Consider the following 20,749-nt stretch of genomic DNA (forward strand, 5'->3'; position numbering starts at 1 on the left):
CTTTGCTGTGCAAAAGCTTTGAAGTTTCATTAGGTCCCATGTGTTTATTTTTGTTTTTATTTCCATTTCTCTAGGAGGTGGGTCAAAAAGGATCTTGCTGTGATTTATGTCATAGAGTTCTGCCTATGTTTTCCTCTAAGAGTTTTATAGTGTCTGGCCTTACATTTAATCCATTTTGAGTTTATTTTTGTGTATGGTGTTAGGGAGTGTTCTAATTTCATTCTTTTACATGTAGTTGTCCAGTTTTCCCAGCACCACTTATGGAAGAGGCTGTCTTTTCTCCATTGTATATTCTTGCCTCCTTTATCAAAGATGAGGTGACCATATGTGCGTGGGTTTATCTCTGGGCTTTCTATCCTGTTCCATTGATCTATATTTCTGTTTTTGTGCCAGTACCATACTGTCTTGATGACTGTAGCTTTGTAGTATAGTCTGGGAGCCTGATTCCTCCAGCTCCGTTTTTCTTTCTCAAGATTGCTTTGTCTATTCAGGGTCTTTTGTGTTTCCATACAAATTGTGAAATTTTTTGTTCTAGTTCTGTGGAAAATGCCATTGGTAGTTTGACAGGGATTGCACTGAATCTGTAGATTTCTTTGGGTAGTATAGTCATTTTCACAATGTTGATTCTTCCAATCCAAGAACATGGTATATCTCTCCATCTGTTTGTATCATCTTTAATTTCTTTCATCAGTGTCTTAGAGTTTTCTGCATAGAGGTCTTTTGTCTCCTTAGGTAGGTTTATTCCTAGGTATTTTATTCTTTTTGTTGCAATGGTAAACGGGAGTGTTTCCTTAATTTCTCTTTCAGATTTTTCATCATTAGTGTATAGGAATGCAAGAGATTTCTGTGCATTAGTTTTGTATCCTGTTACTTTACCAGATTTGTTGATTAGCTCTAGTAGTTTTCTGGTAGCATCTTTAGGATTCCCTATGTATAGCATCATGTCATCTGCAAACAGTGACAACTTTACTTCTTCTTTTCCGATCTGGATTCCTTTTATTTCTTTTTCTTCTCTGATTCCTGTGGCTAAAAATTCAAAAACTATGTTGAATAACAGTGGTGAGAGTGGACAACCTTGTCTCATTCCTGATCTTAGAGGAAATAGTTTCAGTTGTTCACCTGAGAATGATGTTGGCTGTGGGCATTTTTTTTTTAATCTTTTTTTCTCTCTGTTGTTCAGATTAGATAATTTTTTTTTTTCAGATTAGATAATTTTAATGAATTTATCTTCAAGTTCACTGACTCTTTCCTCTGTCATGTCTATTCTGCTATTGAGTTCATCAGTGAGTTTTTTAGTTTGGTTATTATACTTTCATTAGATTTCTCTTTATATCTCTTCTTTCTTGATACTTTCTACCTTTCCATTCACTTCAAGAGTATTCACCCTTACTTCTTGGAGCATTTTATAACAATCTTCAACAATTTCAACATTTGCATCATCTTTTCCTTGACATTTGTTGATTGCCTTTTCTCATACTAATTGAGATTTTCCTGATTCTTTGTATGCTGAGTAGGATTAAATACTGGACTTTTTGAATGTTATGTTTTAAATGTCTAGATCTTGTTTAAATCTTATGGATAATAGTAATATTTTTCGTTTTAGCATACAGCTCATCCAGTTTGAGTCAGAAGTACTGACCTGCCTCTGTGGTTGTGGTTCCAATGTCAGTTCAGTTTTCAAAGCTTTTGCAATGCTATTCAGATCTGTCCCAGTTGTATGCCACCCAATGGCCAGTCCTAGATCTGGACAGTGGTCTATTGTATACCTCAGTACTCAGGTGTATGGTATGCTATTTAGCATCAGATCCATGCCTGCACAGTTCAGGGGTGAGGTCAAATATTATGGGGTTGCTCTCCTGAACTCCTCCCTCTCTGTGATTTCTCTGATACTTTCCAGTCTTCTGAACCCACTTTTCAGTCCTTTGGCCAAAAACCTGGGGGTTCAGTTACTCCTCTCTGCTGTGTCCTTTTCATGATTGCATGTATCTTGGGCCAAGTGGCAGGAGGATAGAGGTAGAAAAAAAAATCAATGGGGGTGTTCCCTACTACTGGGATTGTTGAAAGCAAAAATTACAGCATTATTTGATACGGTTTCAGTGTACGTAGATGTAATACGTAAGATAAATTGAAGTTTTAGGTGGCCATAGGCACTCACTGCCACCACTGCCATTGTGGCCACCACTGCGGGATTGCCTGGAGGGAGGGGTGCAGGAGGACAGAGAACAAAAGACAAAAAAGGTTGGATGTTACCCCCCACCCCCAAACCTCAATGTGAGAGTCCTCTTTCCCTCTTCTTGAGCCAGAGTTAGAGGGCTTCCCCTGCTGTTTTCTCAGTACTCAACCCGGAGCCCACTTTCAGGTTTAAGGCTGCTGAGGATCAAAAAGAGGAAACTCACTGCCAGTTCAGTGGTGCTTAAAATTCTGGCCTTTCCCCTCAATCTAACTGCTATCATTTACTTTGCAGAGTCCTCAATTGCCTGTTCCATGGATTCTGTCTAGGTTTTATAGAATGCATTCAGGAGGCAAGACATCATCCCACAACCAGAATTTCCTACACTTTTATATTGTGTTTTAATTCTGCATCAGAGAGGAATTTTTGAAGTCACTCTAACAACAGAGTTCCAAGTTCAGCCAAAACCAAACTAAATTTTAACTAAATTATGCTACAAGTACAAATAATTGTGTGACAATAGAATAGATATTTTCCAAGAAAGCTAAGTTTGTGAGGCTCAACTTATGTTCCTGTTTGGTACTCAGCAAGGTTTTCTTGTTTGTTTATTTTTTGACCTGTGTTATTAGACAATTTCTATTTCTGAATGTTAAAAACTAAAAAATGCATGTTAGCTTTGAAGAAATGTTACTATTAGGTTTTTTAGTGCAAAAATAGAAAATTGAAGTAGAAATAAAAGGGTCAAGGAAAAGATCACGATTTTCAAATAAATATCAAGGCAGAGGAGAGAAAGGCTTTTCCATAAATAATCAACAGCAGCAGCTTCATGTCATGCCCCTCTTCCCTGCTCACTCCACACCAGCCACACTGGCCTTTGGCCTTTTCATTTCTTGCTCCTGCCAAGCTCTTTCCTGATTCATGAGTAATTTCTGACTCAGCCCTACTCACCCTTTGAGTCATTTCCTTAAGGATCTTTTATTTGTCTGCAGATTAGGTTCAAATCCCCATAATATTCAAAACACTCCCTATATTTTCCCTTGGTAGGATTTATTACAATTATAATTCCTTATTTCTATAATTCATGTCAATCTGCTCTACCAGATCATAAGTTTCATATAGGCTGGACTGAGCTTAGCAGAGTGTCAGGCAATAGTAGGTACTCATTTAAAGAGAATAAATAGAGCAAAAGGAACGTTCAAAATAATCCCACTCATCAATCTCTTTATTGAGGGTCCTCTATGTGCCAGTCCTCTGCCAAGTCTTTTCTAATATTTATCTCCTTTATTCTCACAATAAGCCTATAAGGTATGTATTGTTTTGCATTTTATGGTTGGGAAAACTATAGCTCATTGAAGTTAGTGATTCAACAGCAAGATGGTAAAGCCTGAAATTGAAACCAGCTCTCGGCTGAGTACTCTTTCCACTGCATCATTACTTGGTGTTGCTCATCACCAGCTCCTGGCTCAGCCTCCTTCCAATACCCAAGAAGAGTTTCTGGGATACTCACTTCTCACTTCTCAGTTTTATTCTCCTCTGTATTATGAAAGGATTAAACAAATGGATTGATGTTTCTAAAACTGTGGTCCACAGTACACCTGCATCAGAATTATAGGGGGAAGAGTGGATGTGCTTATGAAAAATTCAGTGTCCATAGCCCTACCAGACTCACTGAATCAAAATGTAGGGGACAAGGAGGCAAAGTCCAGGAATCTGCATTTTTAACAGGCTCTTGAGGAGATGCTTATGCACATTTAATTTAATTTGGTGATTTCCAAAGTTCCCTCCAGCTTTGACAGTCTTTTCTTCTAAGACATTAAATTTGGAGGGCATGCCTTTGTATCTCTATCATCTTTTACAGAGCTGTGAACTCAATATATACTATTTCTAGTGAATGAATACATTTGAATTTGGAAGACAGATTCTTAGGTATTTACCAGCTGTGATTCCTTGGGAAAATTACTTCACCTCTTGACTGTTAGAGTTATCATCTTTTAAGATGGAATTAATAATAACAACCCCTATCCTGGCTTCCAACAGTTGGTGTGGGAGATAAATTAAATCATGTTTTTGAAAGCTCTTGTGATTCCAAGTTGAGGAACCACTACAGGTATAAAATGGACACCAACACGTGTTACTTCAGTCCTCAAACTCACAGATGGCTCAGTTACAGCTCTTTCAAATGGAAAGAATAGGTAGTTTATTAAAACATAAAAGAGCAACCACCACCTTTGAAAATCATATTTCCTTGGAAAGACTCTACTTGCTTTTTTTTAGAAACCTGAGGCATTCCTATCGCGCCCCCTGGTGGAACTTAGAAGCTAACTCAAATCCACAATTCTTGTCAAACGCTGTTTACTTAGCAACAATGTATACAGTCAGGTCCGGGACGATCCCATACGCCGCAGAGCAGCTAAGCCGGTGCATCACAACTATTGAGCTTGTGCTCTAGAGCCTGTGAGCCACAACTACTGATCCCACGTGCCACAACTACTGAAGCCCACATGCCAGAGCCCGTGCTCCGCAACAAGAGAAGCAACCACAATGAGAAGCCCCCGCACCACAACGAAGAGTAGGCCCTGCTCCCCGCAACTAGAGAAAACCCGCACGCAGCAGCAAAGACCCAAAACAGCCACACACACACACAAAAAAAGTGGAGTCAATTTCCCCTCCCCTTGAATCTGGGAAGGCCTTATTCCGTTCTTTAGCCAATAAAATGCAACAAAAGGGACAGTGTGCCAGCTTTGAGCACAAGGACACTTGCATGCTGTGGCCCACTCTTTGGGAACCCTGCACGGGCACCCATGTGAGCAAGCCTGGGCTCGCCTGCGGGAACATGGGAGCTACGTGAGGCAGAGCTCGGCCGACCCAGCCGAGGCCATCCTGAACTAGCCAGCACCCAGGCGACTTGGCAGCTGGCCTCCACCTATACGTGAACCCAGCTAAGACCAGAAGAACCAGCCTACTGACCTCAGTCCAAATTGCCAAACTGCAGAACTGTGATATATATAAATACTTGCTGTTTTAAGCCACTAAGTTGTGTGTAGTTTGTTTTGCAGTAAAAGTTGTTACAGAAATTGGTGTCTGAAATGCTACCTTTAACAAAAACCCCCAAATTCACGGCATTGGCTTTGGGATCAGGGATGGGTGGAGACTGGAAAAATGGCAAGCAAACAGTGAAGTCTCGGAAAATGGTGAGGAAATTGTGACCGGAAGCTGGAAAAATGGTAATCTGTGTCTTACAGTGGCAAAACAATTGGCAAAACTGTTGCCTATGGTAACTTGGAATGTGGAGGAAAAATACTCAAAAATTTTTGGTTTGACTAAGGAGATTTCTAAGCAGAATGTTGAAAGTGTCAGGTGGGTTCTTCCAGCTGGGTATGATAACTTTATAACAGGAAGAGAGGTATGAGCTAAAGAAAAGACTGGCCTGCTTGAAACATGAATTTAGAGAGAATAGAGAGGGGCAGGACTTAACTATGTTAAAAAATAAAACTTTCTTCATCTTGAGGCTCTCTAGCCAGCAAAGAATTTTTACAAGGAACTATAGCCTGGAGATGTGAATCACATCAAAGGTGTGGCTGTAACACACTTTATAAAGAACTTTGAGAGAATTAAAGTGATGTCTAGTAGACTCCTAGACAAAAAAACTTCTTGGAATCTTAAGAGCAATATCCACAGATATCTAATTCCAAAATAGCACTGATAAAATTGAGAGCGATGTCTCAAAAACGATTGTGAAAAAAACAAACAAACAAAACGATTGTGTATGTGTCATTTGGAGTATGGGGTAGACTATAATCAGATACATAGAAAACCCACAAAATTTTTAAATGAGTCACACATGTGAAAGTGCCACCAGCCAGGACTGAAAGGGACTGAAATAATTCAAATTGCCACTCAGCTGCCAATATGAGCCACTTTGTCAGAAGTAGCCAAGGAAGCTGATAGACAAAGGATAGTTCAGAGAGCAGAGCAAAGAAGCAGAGATCAATAGACCAGGGGACTACTCCCAGGGAGTAGAATTTAGGCCTGAGCAAGGAATATTCCCTCTCCCAGGATAGGGGACCTGACAACCTTCATCTACCTGGAGTCCAAGATTGCTCTGTTTAAGGATGTCTATGTACCTTTCATGCTTCTCCTTCTTGAATGGAAATGTCATGTCTATTGATGTTATCCTGTCTGCCTCACTGCATACTATGTGTATGGGAGGCAAATAACTTATCTTTTAAATTCATAGATATCAAGGTCAGAAAGAACAACATTTATCAAGTCATTTACAAACCTGATATAGATGATAAGATCCTAGACTTTGAGCCTGATGACATAATTGCAAGAGACTTTTGGGGGTTCTGGAATGGAGGTAAGCACATTTTGCCTGTGGGAGGAATGTGAATAATTAGAGAGTATATATACTGTGGTAGATTATAAAAACGGTCACAATCCTTCAGTCCTCCCTGAATCCATACCCTTTGAGTTGTGACACTGCAGTTCCTCTCATCGAAAGATGGAGACTATTTCTCCATCCCTTAAATCTGAAGTGGCCTTGTGACATTTTTGGCCAATGGAATGAAGCAGAGGCATGCTTAAGGCTCAAGATGCCTCAAAAGCATGTTTCAGTTCTTTTTCTTGAAATCCTGTCCTGCCGCGCACGTGAACAGACGTGACCTAGCCTGCTGGAAGACAAGAGACCACATGGAGCAGAGAGGAGCCATCCCTGCAGAGGCCATCCAGCTCCCAGACAACTTGGTAGCTGACTTCAACCCATGAAATGAACCTAGCCAAGACCAAAAGAACAACTCAGGTGAGCTCAGCACAGATTCTTGATTTGCAGAATTGTGAGCTATATAAATACTGGTTTAAACTACCAAGTCCTTTGGGGGTGTAGTTTATTATTCAGCAAAACTAACCAATTGAAAGACATCTAACCAATATAGGAGTCAAGGCAGGGAATTGGATTGGGTAGGGGTTTTATAGGAAAGGAAAATATATGAGACAAATGAGAAAGAATATTGACATTTATTGTTCTAGGTGGTGGGTAAATGGGTGTTTGCTGTTATCTTTCTAATCTTATTTATTTTAAAGACTTTATCATGCAAAATTAGATTAAATTATAACTTTAAATTTAATATAAAAAGAGTAAATGTGGAAGTTCCAAAAGGCAAAGGCTCTCCTCTCCATACTGTCATTAGGTGATCATATTCATGTCCGTGGCTTTAAATATGCTGAAAATTTCTAAATTTAGATCTCTAGCTTAGACCTCTCTTCTGAGCTCCAGACGCATATTTCCAATTGCCTATTTGTCATCTACACTTGGATGTCTCTCAGGTGTCTCAAACATACCATGTTCAAAATTGGTCATTTCATCTTTCTGTCTGTGATAGCCAGTCTCCAAGACGGCCCTCATGATCCCCACCTCCTGCGTAGTCCCTCACAAACTGTATCAGGATTGATCTGTATGACCACAGAATTTTGCAGAAATGACAGTGTGTCACTTCCGAGGCTAAGTCATAAAAGACACTGTGGCTTGTGCCTTGCTCTCTCTTTGGATCACTCACTCTGGAGGAAGCCAGCTGCTTTGTGGTGAGGACCCTCAAGCAACCCTATGGAGAGGCCCATGTGGTGAGGCGCTGAGGCTTCCTGCCATGTGAGTGAGCTATCTGGGAAGCTGATCCTCCAGCCCCAGCTGATCCTAAACCTCGCATGACTGCAACCACAGCTGACATCTTGATTGCAATCTCACTGAGACACGGAGCCAGAGCCACCAGTTAAGCAGCACCCACACTCCTATTCCACAGGAATGGTCAGGGCTTCCAAGCTCACACATGTGCCTCTCCATAGGGCTGCTCATGACATGGCAGCTGGCTTCACCCAGAGCAAATGATCCAAGAAAGAGTACCGAGATGTAAGAGAAAGAGGCTTTTATAACCTAATCTTGGAAGTAGGATGCCATGACTTCTGCCAGGCAGGGATTATTGGGGGCCCTCTTGGAGGCTGGCTTTCATATTGCTCAAGGTCTCATAGCTAGTAACTGATAGAAAGGGGGTTTTTGAAACTGGGCGCTCTGAAATTAGAACGTGTGTTCTTAACTACTACAAGGTAAAGAAGAGAAAGGGGGAGTTTTATAGATACTGTACAACAAGACTCCACAATAACTGAATTCAGTTGACAACTACAGCTGGATCTCAAATCCTGGCTGGGCTAGAGTTATTGGAAGTGAAGGCGAGGCTCAGTGGGTAAACGACAAGACAGCCCCAACTCTGGAAACTGGAAAGTAGAGAATGGGGTCCCAGGGTTCCCAGTTTCCTACTGAGCCAATCTCCCCACATAAGCTGACTGAATGCATGTCAACTAACCAGGCAAGTTCCAGAATTCTTGCTGCCATTCCTAAGTCCCAAACAGCCTTAGAACCAGGAATTGTTTCTAAGCCATGTCTTAGGCTGGCTTAGAAAGGCTAGATGGATCTGGATGGTACAACCAAACTTCCAGAACTTCAGGCTGGCTCCATTACCCTAGTAATCATATGACTCCATATTTTATTCGGTTTCAATTGAAAAAAAAATCCTCACCTCCATCCTGTTACAGTAAGGGGTTTTCATGCATTAGGAAGTAAGATTGGCAGCTCCAGGTGCTTATTTCAGTGTGGGGGAGGGGTGGGGAGGGAGAAGAAATAATGAACGACGACGCATTGAGACAGTCCATAGAGGAGAAGGAGCGAGCTTACTGGCACCGGGGGTGGGGTGGGGGGTGGGTAGTCAGGTGTGAGAAAAAAAGCTTAGGCCTGGACAACTTAAGTTGGAAGTGCCGTGGGACATCCAGGTAGAGATGACTTGAAAACTGTTGTGTGGCTCTGAAGCTTGGAAGGAAGGTCTGGCCTAAAAACACAGACCTGTAGTCGTCAGCTTCAGAGTGATAGTTGGAACTTCAGGCATTTCACCCAAAAAAAGTGCGTAAAATCGGAAATGCCGTTGGCCGAGATCAGAAACCTATTATCTAGCCTCCGCAGGATGCTTCTTCCTGCGTTCTTTTTGCTGTCTCCTGTGTCTGCAAGGTCTGTTCTCTTTTCTCTACCTGACAAGCTCCTGCTCTTCCTTCAAGGCTCCACTCTAGTCCCAGCGATTCTTTAGAGCCCTTCCTGGATCCAGCACAGATGCCCCTCTATTCCTGCACCCTTCTATGTTTACCTCTACTACTGCACTTCTATTGCATCCTAATTGTTTTTTTCTTCTTAAAGATGTGGGTTACACCTTACCAACTTTTTATTCACTGTCCTGCTCCTGGTAGGTTACTAAATATTTGTACAGAAGAAGAAAGAGACTACCAGTCAGGAGACCTGAGTATTAGTCCCAGGTTTGCCCCTGAACTGCTTTGTGACTCAGGGGATCACTTCTCTTCTCTGGACCTTAGTTTACTACTGATTACAAGGAGGGAGGACTCCTTATGGCTGAAGACTAAGATTCACTGAATGAATTTTTTTTTTTTTACATCTTTATTGGAGTATAATTGCTTTACAATGGTGTGTTAGTTTCTGCTTTATAACGAAGTGAATCAGTTATACATATACATATGTTCCCGTATCTCCTCCCTCTTGCGTCTCCCTCCCTCCCATCCTCCCTATCCCACCCCTCCAGGTGGTCACAAAGCACCGAGCTGATCTCCCTGTGCTATGCGGCTGCTTCCCACTAGCTATCTACCTTACGTGTGGCAGTGTATATATGTCCATGCCTCTCTTTGTCAGAGCTTACCCTTCCCCCTCCCCATATCCTCAAGTCCATTCTCTAGTAGGTCTGTGTCTTTATTCCTGTCTGAGCCCTAGGTTCTCCATGACATTTTTTTTCCTTAAATTCCATATATATGTGTTAGCATATGGTATTTGTCTTTCTCTTTCTGACTTACTTCACTCTGTATGACAGACTCTAGGTCTATCCACCTCATTACAAATAGTTCAATTTCACTGAATGAATTTTAACCAGGTCATGGGGGAGAAAGCAGCAGATTGGGAAGAAGATGAGTTGGGTTCTGCAGAAATCCACTCTGTGGACTCAAAGTGGATCTCCAACCTGACCCTCAGGCTTTCCTCACTGTAAAGAGAGATGCTTCCATTGAATTTGGGTTCTTTCCAGGGCAGAGGTTCTGAGTTTGTTTCACGGGACACGGATCCCTATCCACCAGGGGAAGCATGCATATGTGGGAATGGCAAACAATTGGAAAAAACTCTGATCCAGTTACTGTTTTATTTTTTTCTGCCCTTGCTCCCTGCTCACCTGAGAATAAATCTCTTCCACCCCTGCCCCAATCCAGCTTTCCTGATTTAGCCTCAGGTTGGTTTCCACCCCACCTCTCCTGGTATTATATTAATTTTGGACCCAGCTCTTTGAAAATTGTCCATGGGGTGATCAGGAAGGTGAGTAGGATCTAAAAATTAGGTCACACACCGGTCAGAATGGCCATCATCAAAAACTCTACAAACAATAAATGCTGGAGAGGGTGTAGAGAAAAGGGAACCCTCTTGCACTGTTGGTGGGAATGTAAATTGACACAGCCACTATGGAGAACAGTATGGAGGTTCCTTAAAAAACTAAAAATAAAACTACCATATGACCCAGCAATGCCACTACTGGGCATATACCCTGAGAAAACCATAATTCAAAAAGAGACATGTACCACAATGTTCATTGCAGCTCTATTTACAATAGCCAGGACATGGAAGCAACCTAAGTGTCCATCAACAGATGAATGGATAAAGAAGATGTGGCACATATATACAATGGAATATTACTCAGCCATAAAAGGAAACGAAATTGAGTTATTTGTAGTGAGGTGGATGGACCTAGAGTCTGTCATACAGAGTGAAGTAAGTCAGAAAGAGAAAAACAAATACCGTATGCTAACATATATATATGGAATTTAAGAAAAAAAAATGTCATGAAGAACCTAGGGGTAAGACAGGAATAAAGACACAGACCTACTAGAGAATGGACTTGAGGATATGGGGAGGGGGAAGGGTAAGCTGGCACAAAGTGAGAGAGTGGCATGGACATATATACACTACCAAACGTAAAATAGATAGCTAGTGGGAAGCAGCTGCATAGCACAGGGAGATCAGCTTGGTGGTTTGTGACCACCTAGAGGGGTGGGATAGGGAGGGTGGGAGGGAGGGAGATGCAAGAGGGAAGAGATATGGGGATGTATGTATAAATGATTCACTTTGTTATAAAGCAGAAACTAACACACCATTGTAAAGCAATTATACTCCAATAAAGATGTTTAAAAAAAAAAAAACAGGTAACACAAGGAACGGTTGCTGAATTATGCATATTTAGACTGAGGGGAAAAGTCTTTGAGTGACAAGGAAATGGATTTTTGTATAACATTGAGTTTCCAAGTGCAGCCAAAGAGTAGAAGCTTCAGGAGGCAGATTTCAGCTGAACACAATAAAGAACTCTCTACTGGCCTTTCTTTCAAAGGGAACAACGTGTCTTGCCAAGTTGTCACTGGAGAGGTTCAAATATATATCCTCATTTGGTAGCCATATTGCAGAAAATGATGAGATTGGATAAGATGACCTTTAAGATTCTTTCCAGTGGTGGATTCTCTCATACCTCCCCCATCCCCACCATCCTCTCTTGGAGACTTTCTGCTTAAACCTTCCTGTGACTCATTACCTGCTGATTGAAGTCCAAGCTCCGCAGCAGCGCAGCACACAGGGCCCTCTCCCACCTCTCCACTCTCATCCCTACTCCCAGTGTCGCAAGACCGAACTACTCATGGTTCTCTGCACACTCGTGCTGTCTTCTGCGCTTAAGATGTCCCCCCTGTTCCTTTGCCGAGCTTTTGCTTCTTCTCCAGCACTCCCTCTGGCACTGTAGCGGATGTTTGTCACCTTTTGTCTGCACCACAATTTCCAATTGGTCAATTAACTTCCTCTCACTGTCTTGATGGAAGGGTAACTGCAGTGCCCTGTCTCCTGCTACCATTCAGAAGGAAGGTGAGGGGGTCAAATCTTTCCCTTTTCAGGCTCTAGTTTCAGCTAGGAGGCAGGCATGTGACAAAAGTCCAGCCCGCTGGGCCTTCTCTCCAGGTACTTTGAATCCAAAGACATCAGGAAAAGATAAAGGTGATCTGGTGGTTGAGGGCGGTGGGAACAGTGTCCCGAACAGGCTGTTCCAGCAGTAACCTGGTTGCTGTGTCCTTTTTCCTATTTCTTAGCCTTCTGCAGTGCTCTTGGTTCCTACATATTTCCAGGTCAATAAATATTTATAAAATGAATGAATGAAGCAGAGGGATAAAGGTCAAAGAAGTAATTTAAGCAAATTACATGCAATACTGGACCATTTAATGATTAGAACCAGAGGTAAAGAGAGGGAAATAAACAGGAGAATGGTCACATCACTCTAGGAATGAGGAAGTGCTAGTTTGGGGAAGACAGGGAGGTAGAATGGGGAATAAACATCTTTATTATAATCCCTCCTCCAAGACATCTCCATTTATATACACATGAACTCTTCTCCCTTGGGGATAACAGTTCTATTATTATTTTAGGTGGGATTAGCTTCTTGGTCCCTGTTTTAGGTGAGTCTCAGATCAATGGCCTTGCCCTTACCTTCAGAGACTGTTAAATTTAAAGAACTTGTCAAATAGCACATATCCAGTGGCAGGAGAAATCAAAGATGACTTGGAGATTTCAAACCAGGAAGATACGGGGCCAGGAAAGCAGGAAGAAAATGCTGAGCTCGAGATCTCAGGAGGACATGGGTAGAGATGACCCAGAGGCAGCAAGAAGTAGGTGTTGCCTGAATGAGATGTTGATTAATGGGTTTATAAATCTCTAAAGCTGGTGGTATCACTGCTGCATATTTCTCATCATGTGCAACTCTGTGCGTATGCAGAATCAGTGCAGAATTTAGTGCTTTTCTGCTGCAGGCAGAAACATGAGATGGGTTCATGCATTCAATAAACATTTACTGAGAACCTACTATGGTGCCATGCACTGTTCTAGGCAGTGGTAAAGTAGTGAAAAAGCTACACTAATGGAGACTATGGAGTCAGGTAATACTACTACTTAAATTTATTTGTTATACTGTTTATGTGCTATGAACAACAATAAAATGGAAGAAGTGGGAGGGATGGGATTAGCATGGTTCCCAGAACATTCCATGCAGAAGGTGATAAAATAACCTTGTAGAATGTTACTCTCACTCATCTTACCTTTAAGCCTGATCAGAGGAAGGCAGGCAGTGGAGACCAGGACTACAGGGTCCTAACAACCCTGGAAACTAATCCCATGACCACCACTTTATCACAGCTATATAGTTACTTCTTTGAGAGATTTCCAAACCTTTAACTTTTTATTATGTTAGCTGATGCTAACATGGGCAGAAAAATTAGGTCAGCTGAAGGAGAGATGGAGAAAAATAAGGTGGAAAGAACTTTAATGGTAGTCCTTTCTTCTGGGACTGCTGATGAACCAATCAAGAAATATTTACTGAGTAATGAGCTGTAATATTCATTTAGGGTCAAAGTTGCTTCTAGGGTATGCCATGTATATATATCAAGAATGTGTTCAGTTTGGATAGCCAACTTTATAAACTACACAGTATCTAAGATAATAAAAATTACACAGAAACTCATGCCTATGAAGAGACCTGTTTATTACTGATAACACTTCATTTGGCTAAAACCACACGAAAACCACACACACAAATACTTAAATGCAAATTCTCATAGGCAGTACTTATGATACACCCTGGTGTTTTTGCAAGGAAAAACAAGAAGATGTTGACAGAAACTATTAAAACAAGGGCACAATTTTGAACTACTGCTACACAAAAAAATAAATAATTCTTAACTGCATATATTTTATCTGGCATATTCAATGATGTATACAAAGAGTTTGTTTTAGCCTATAACACAAGGCCTCATCATATACAGATGCAACTCTTGTTTGAGTGGTTCTTGTAAGATATATGATGAATCATAACACTGAACAAAAATATACCAAACAGTATCAAATTAGTTGTGACTCACTTGGAAAGCAGCCCTAGCAGGCTCATAATGGCACTAATACTAATGATATTAAGTCTACACAGACACTTTCTTAGCCTTCTTGGCCAACATCTTGCTTTGAGTGTAAAACACTAGGCCTTACATACAATTTCGAAATAGGAATATGCTCTTCTCTCTCCGAAGAAACGGTATTTAAGGGTGTGCGTGCTTAACAAACTTCAGTACTGAGAATTGTTTTAAAAGCTGAATCAGAAAATGAACGTTTTCGATTGTTTCCTAAACTATTTGTTTCTTTAAAATAAAATCCCATAATTCCTATTGTCACCCATTAAGTACTCTACAACAGGTACTATACTAGGTGGTGTGGAGATGAAAAAATAATAAACCATGATGCTTGCTCTCAGGGAGCTGATAGTCAGGTGCCCCTTCTTAGTCCAGGAATGCCAAAGAATTAAACAGAACAAACTGGCCAACACCTCTGACTATATTACAAGGTTCAGTGGTAACATAACTGTTTCAGGTCACTTCAATTTGGCATGAATACTTTCAAAAGTCAGCTTCTAAAGGGAATATCCTTGGTATGTGTTATGTTTATATTTCTCACACTAGAGTCAGTGCGGTACCCCCAGGGATATGCAGCAACTGAGGGCGGGGTGGGGGGAGAAAACTGAGAGCCCATGTGATAAACACGGTGCCTCTTTCTGTCAGCACCAGTTTCCATGAAGACTGAAGGAATCATTTTTATACTAAAACAGTTTTATTATGGAGAATGCAAAATTCACTTACATTTTTAAGAGAGAACACGAAATTTCATGAGTGGCAGGCTGCTTCTGATTTTGCTCTCAGGCCCCTTCCCCTACACATTCATGCTCCTCTGCTTGAGGATTATGCTGGTGGAAAAATTTGAGAAGCAAACTTTAGATATGTCACTTTGCCCTTATCTTGGTCACTTTACTCATTCTTCTATGTTCTCTTTTTTAAGTACACAATCGTGAATTAACAAACAAATGTCTTAATGAATACAACAGTATGGTGAATATTTAAAGTAACCAATGGTAAACACTAACTTTGTTTCAAACTGGGAGTAAAATCAGGCTGTGTAAAGAGTCAGACAATGAGAGACTCTCTTCTTCCCACTTAGTCTTCTTATGGCTTAGGGTAAGATGCTTTGAGGGACAAATGTGAAAAAAGATTATCTCAGATCTTGTGCTTTGGATGCCCAAAGTACAAGGAAACCTGAAATAGAATGCTAGATCAATTGACCATTCATTTAGGTTAGTATGACTCTTTCTTCCTCAGTTTCTAGAGCAATTTCAGAAAACAAGTGAATTGTAAAAGGCCATAATAAATTAATATATAGTAGTATCCAGAAAACCAAAAAAGGTTATGCAATAGATTTAAAATTACTTCTTACAATGTCTTAAATATTTTCACAATAAGAACAAAATAACCCAAAGTCCATAAACAAAAACAGCTTAGGAATAAGTTTAAAGCATTCTGAATGAATACAGTTAAGATCACTTATCAGTGAGGTAATAGGACAACAGCTTTTCACAGTAACAAAATGTGGGAGGGCACCTAGGGAAAGAGGGAGGTAGAGAGAAAAAAGCATAAAACAAATTTATCCAAGCAGAATCTGGATTTTTCAAGCATCACAAACATCAGTGGAAAACATCTAAGAGAAATACCAATAGCAGCAGTTCGTAGAACATTTCTCCATTAAACTCCAGCTAATATCTTTGTTGCATCAATTCCAGAAGCAACTTGCTTAAGAAATTGGAGGTCTATTCCCTATATAAAGATATTCCAAAGCATCCAACCTCTTAGAACCTTCTGTCTGCTGAAGTTACAACATCCAAATAACAATAATTTATATTTAAAACAAACCTCTCAACTATCCTATAATGCTATACATTCTTCAAGATGAACAAAATTGTGTTCACGTCTCACTTAATTTGCAGGTTAAATTAAGCAGGTCTTTATACAATGAATAAAGACTGCACTCATGCATCTACTATTCAACATACACAAAAACTATCTTGTGAGCTAAATTCTTCTAGGTATGGAGTGAAACTGAAATGTTATTTTCAGTGCTCTTTACGACATCATCTTTGTTCCAACCTGAGATTTTAAAAAGAAACAGTATTGGAAGGAACCTTAAAAAGCCATTTAGTATACCCCTTTAATTTTAAAATGTTTAATTTTATTTAAAAAAATCCTTATTCCCTATTATTCTGTCCTTGATGGAGATGGAGAACAGTTTGTCATATTATCAAACTTCCTACTTTTGAGTTCTTCAATAAACGATTCAATTAATAACTCAAGAGTTATTAAACTATCTCAACAGCTCTCTCCCCTCCATAGTTAAATGATCTTAATCCTTTGAACTTTTTCTCATGGATCTTATTTCCCAGTCTATATTTCATTCCTTTTTATTTCTGCTATATCCTCCCCTCCCCAGTTCCCATATGATCCTAAAATACAACATCCTAGCAGGAACTGAATCAGTAAGAGAGGTACTTTTTCTCACCTCCTCAAAGGCCTCCCTGGTCTCTTTTTAGTGGTCACTAATAAAGGAAAACAAAAGCATCACTATCTGCTCATCATAATAACAAGTAAACACAAGTAAACAACTTGCCCGCAGCCAGTTCACTCCCCACTTTTCGGGTGATAACTTTGCCCTTCACACGAAGCATTTCCTGTGCCACCTTACTGACCTTTCTATTGTTATTTCTACTGTTTATTTCCAGTGCTTTGATCTTGCCCCATTAATTCTTTCCTTTTCCCCAAAGCTCTAGAAAATACCAGTTTTGATTTACACACTCAATGAGAATGCATTCATTTCCATGATATTATTCATAAACAAAAAGATAAACAATGTAGATCCTAAGGCTGAGACCTACCGGCCAGTACTTCTGTTTCCCTTGGTTGGCTGGGGCTACTGAATTTATTCTGTTAGGCAAGTGTACACCCACTATGTCAAGTTCTTGTTAAATATCATGCTTAGACAGACTCAAGAGCTTGGCTAGAATCAAATAATTCCCTCAATCTATACACTTCAGGAACATTTGTAAAATTTTGTTAATTTTAACTTTGGATTTTTAAATTTTTGAGATAAGAATCCAAGCCTTAATGACTTTTCACCTTGATTAAGATGACTCAAGTGTTGCATTATATTAAAGCACTCAAAACTGTTCTATTTATAATAGAATGACAGTATGACACGACTTTAGTGATTATGAATGAGCTATTGTATCATTTTAGCTCAACTTTGTTCTTCAGTCACTGAAACACAGATACTAAAACCCAATATACGTATTTTTCATATATATATATATATATATGTAGCATTGTTCATACCACTTTGTAGATTATAGGCCATTTCCTAAATTACAGTCTACATTCCCAAAAGCAAATAAAGCAAAAAATTCTACACATTCCGTCTTTAGTGCAAAGCCTTTGAAGACAAACTCATTCAGAAATAGTGCTCTACATTTAGCTCTATTATCTACAGTCACACAAGACTCAGCTACAAGAAAGGAAGGAAGGAACAAATTAACAATAGTGCCAAATACAATAATTTGAAACTCACGTCTGGATTATCTGGATTCAACCAAATGTTAGCTGCAATAAACCAAACCATGATTTAATAAATATTCTAGTCAGTTCAAATTTTATATTATTATTATCATTTAGGAAATAAATTCTCTCATACTAGTTATCGCCCATAGGCAATTTGTTTAGTATAATTACGTACATCCAAGGCCTCATTATTGTTACCTCTTAACTATACCACATGTACTAAGTACTCTGTGAGCTATATAGGATAGGATACACTTTAAGAAGATTAAACAACACTTCTCTATTAACTCTTTTAGAAGATGCAGAATCAACTAAAAATGACCTTCCAAAAAAATTTTTTTTCCACACTAAAAAAGATAAATAGTATTCTTGCGATCAGAAATTCTACAGAAGTCAGCAAGATGTTAGGATAAATTGGACTTTAGTTTTATTTATTTATTTATTTATTTATTTATTTATTTATTTATGGCTATGTTGGGTCTTTGTTGCTGCGCACAGGCTTTCTGTAGTTGTGGTGAGCGGGGGCCACTCTTCGTTGTGGTGCGTGGGCTTCCCATTGCGGTGGCTTCTCTTGTTGTGGAGCACGGGCTCTAGGCACGCGGGCTTCATTATTTGTGCCTCGTGTGCTCTAGAGCACAGGCTCAGTAGTTGTGGCACACGGGCTTAGTTGCTCTGCGGCATGTGGGATCTTCCCGGACCAGGGCTCAAACCCGTGTCCCCTGCATTGGCAGGCGGATTCTTAGCCACTGCGCCACCAGGGAAGTCCTGGACTTTAGTTTTAAAACATGTAGTTTTAGTGTTTCATAAGATCTAAAATCTGGATGTTTTATTTCTTAGTAAAATGAGCATCACTTCATGTGATAAAGAAATAAATATACTTGTAAAAATGTAATTTAAAGGTTAGGCTTTTAAATAAATTCACAGCTCCTTTCTTAGTTTGGATATTTTTCTTTACTTAGAGGTTGTGATAACTGACACAATTCTAACATGAAGATCCTTAACTACAGTTACACTGAGCCTGCTTTTATTGAGATTTTTACCTACATTCATAACACTTTTAAATCAACAAACCTATTTGATATAGAGGGGAAGCACCTATATAGTTTGGAAGATTTTCTTTAACTGTCTGCAAATTAACTGATTAAATTATATTCAATGCAAGAACACTATTTCAATTCAAACCATGCCCTGAGAAGGCACTGAGAAATTTGACAAGAACCAAGACACTAGGAATGTTGCCACTACTGTTTTATGTTCGGTAAATGTCAGAATTTTAAATACATACAATAAATTTACACTGCACCAAGAGCACCCGAAACAAAGGTGCTGAAACCACATATTGTAACATCTGTTCTAAGCTAGAAATGCTAAATACCTCATTTCAAATACTCTAATTTGTAAGTTAATACCTGTGATGTAACAATGACACTTTTCCACAGTATACTGGGAACAGTGCCATTTTCTTGCCAATTCTATGGATTAATTTCCTTAACTAATTCTACAGTTATATAGCATTTATCTGCCTTAAAAAAAAAACATGCTATACACAATTACAAGAATATGGAACTAAGCTTAATCACACTTTACTAAGAAAACTCATTTGTATTGTTTTGTTTCTGTTGAAGGAAGAACGACGTGTTACCATAATACTTTTAATGTAATGACTTTTGCTCAAGATTATGAAAAAATTTGAATCATTTCTCTCCAGACCATTTCATTTCAAATGTACACAGTTTGTTTAGTCAGCCAACCAAAAAGAAAGAAAGTAAAAGGAAAAAGATAACTCGGCCAGATGAGACAGACAGAATGCTAACTCGAGTTCAATGCATGAAGTTCTTGGTTGTTCTGTTCCATGGGCCAGTGCAAAGCAATGACGTACTGGTGAACACTACACAGAACGCCAGGTCAGTCCATTTTTCCTGGGCTCAAGAAAATTCTCAATCAAAGCTTCAATGAGTTTCTTCAATTCCTCTTCTAGTAAGGCAGTGTCACTGAGGAAAAAGGTTAAGAGTTTTGAAGTTCTTTATTTTCATAGCCTTAAAACAACTGGTAAACGAAAGAGAAATTCCCTCAGTTAAAACAAAACAAAACAAATCGAGACCAAAGGTGGGAAGAGGGGAATCACACACACAGAAAACACCATTATCACAAACTGAAATTGAACTGCATTAAAAGGAGTTCCTTGGTACATGAAACATGGATGAGTTATAGTATATCTAAAGATTTCTCCTGAATCAGATAACTTAATGGCTTAGAACACCAATATCAGGTATTAAGATAAAATGGCTTCCTGAGATGTGACTAAAAAAATGAGATGTTTATAAAATAGCAAGTATTCCCTTCAAAGTTATCACCTGAAGAGGTGCCACTGCCCAGAACATTTCTAGGAATGCCTCTTTAAAACTGCCTTCACAGTCATTTTACAAGCTACACAACAAATCAATTTTTTTTTACTTTAATAATCAACCTTCAGTCTTAACCAAAGATAGCATTATTCAATATGTTTTACTTCACACTCTGCTCTGAATGACTTCAGGAGGTCACTTTTTTCCCCCAAAGGAAATAAAATCTGCTCCTAAACACAAAGATTAGGGAAACACTAAATAATGTAACTTGGGCTCTGAAGGCAATTCCAAAAAAAATCTCCTTCCCAAATACATATTGATCAATGACAACCTTATAGGAGATACTACTTATGAAAGTTTAAAAAGTTTAAATACCCTCTGAATATATTATTAAAGTCAAGTTAATTTAGTCACAATTTATACTCCTAAAAGGATATTAATTGGCCAGATTAAGTCAAATCATGTTACATGTAGAAAATAAGAATTTGGCAATAAACAAACTACTTGTTGATCAATTCTTTATGTTCATCAAGAGTTAAAGCTCAGGGCTTCCCTGGTGGTGCAGCGGTTGAGAGTCCGCCTGCCGATTCAGGGGACGTGGGTTCGTGCCCCGGTCTGGGAAGATCCCACATGCCGCGAAGCGGCTGGG

The 20,749-nt window shown here is 39.5% G+C and overlaps 1 protein-coding gene across 2 annotated transcripts in view; it reads right to left on the reverse strand.

Annotated features, from left to right (window-relative positions):
- Positions 1 to 13,799: 13,799 nt before the first annotated feature.
- Positions 13,800 to 20,749, reverse strand: part of PGM2L1 (phosphoglucomutase 2 like 1) — a 71,338-nt gene continuing 64,388 nt past the window's right edge. The window contains exon 14 of one of the 2 annotated variants that reach the window (XM_033405698.2): positions 13,800 to 15,063. In XM_033405698.2, coding sequence (XP_033261589.1) covers positions 15,030 to 15,063 — 34 coding nt within the window. In that variant the 3' untranslated portion in view covers positions 13,800 to 15,029. Of the gene's footprint in view, positions 19,747 to 20,749 lie in introns of both variants that reach the window. The other variant, XM_004279787.3, reaches the window with a different exon arrangement.

The sequence above is a fragment of the Orcinus orca genome, chromosome 8 (genome assembly GCF_937001465.1).
Source record: "Orcinus orca chromosome 8, mOrcOrc1.1, whole genome shotgun sequence".
Taxonomy (NCBI): Eukaryota; Metazoa; Chordata; class Mammalia; order Artiodactyla; family Delphinidae; genus Orcinus; species Orcinus orca.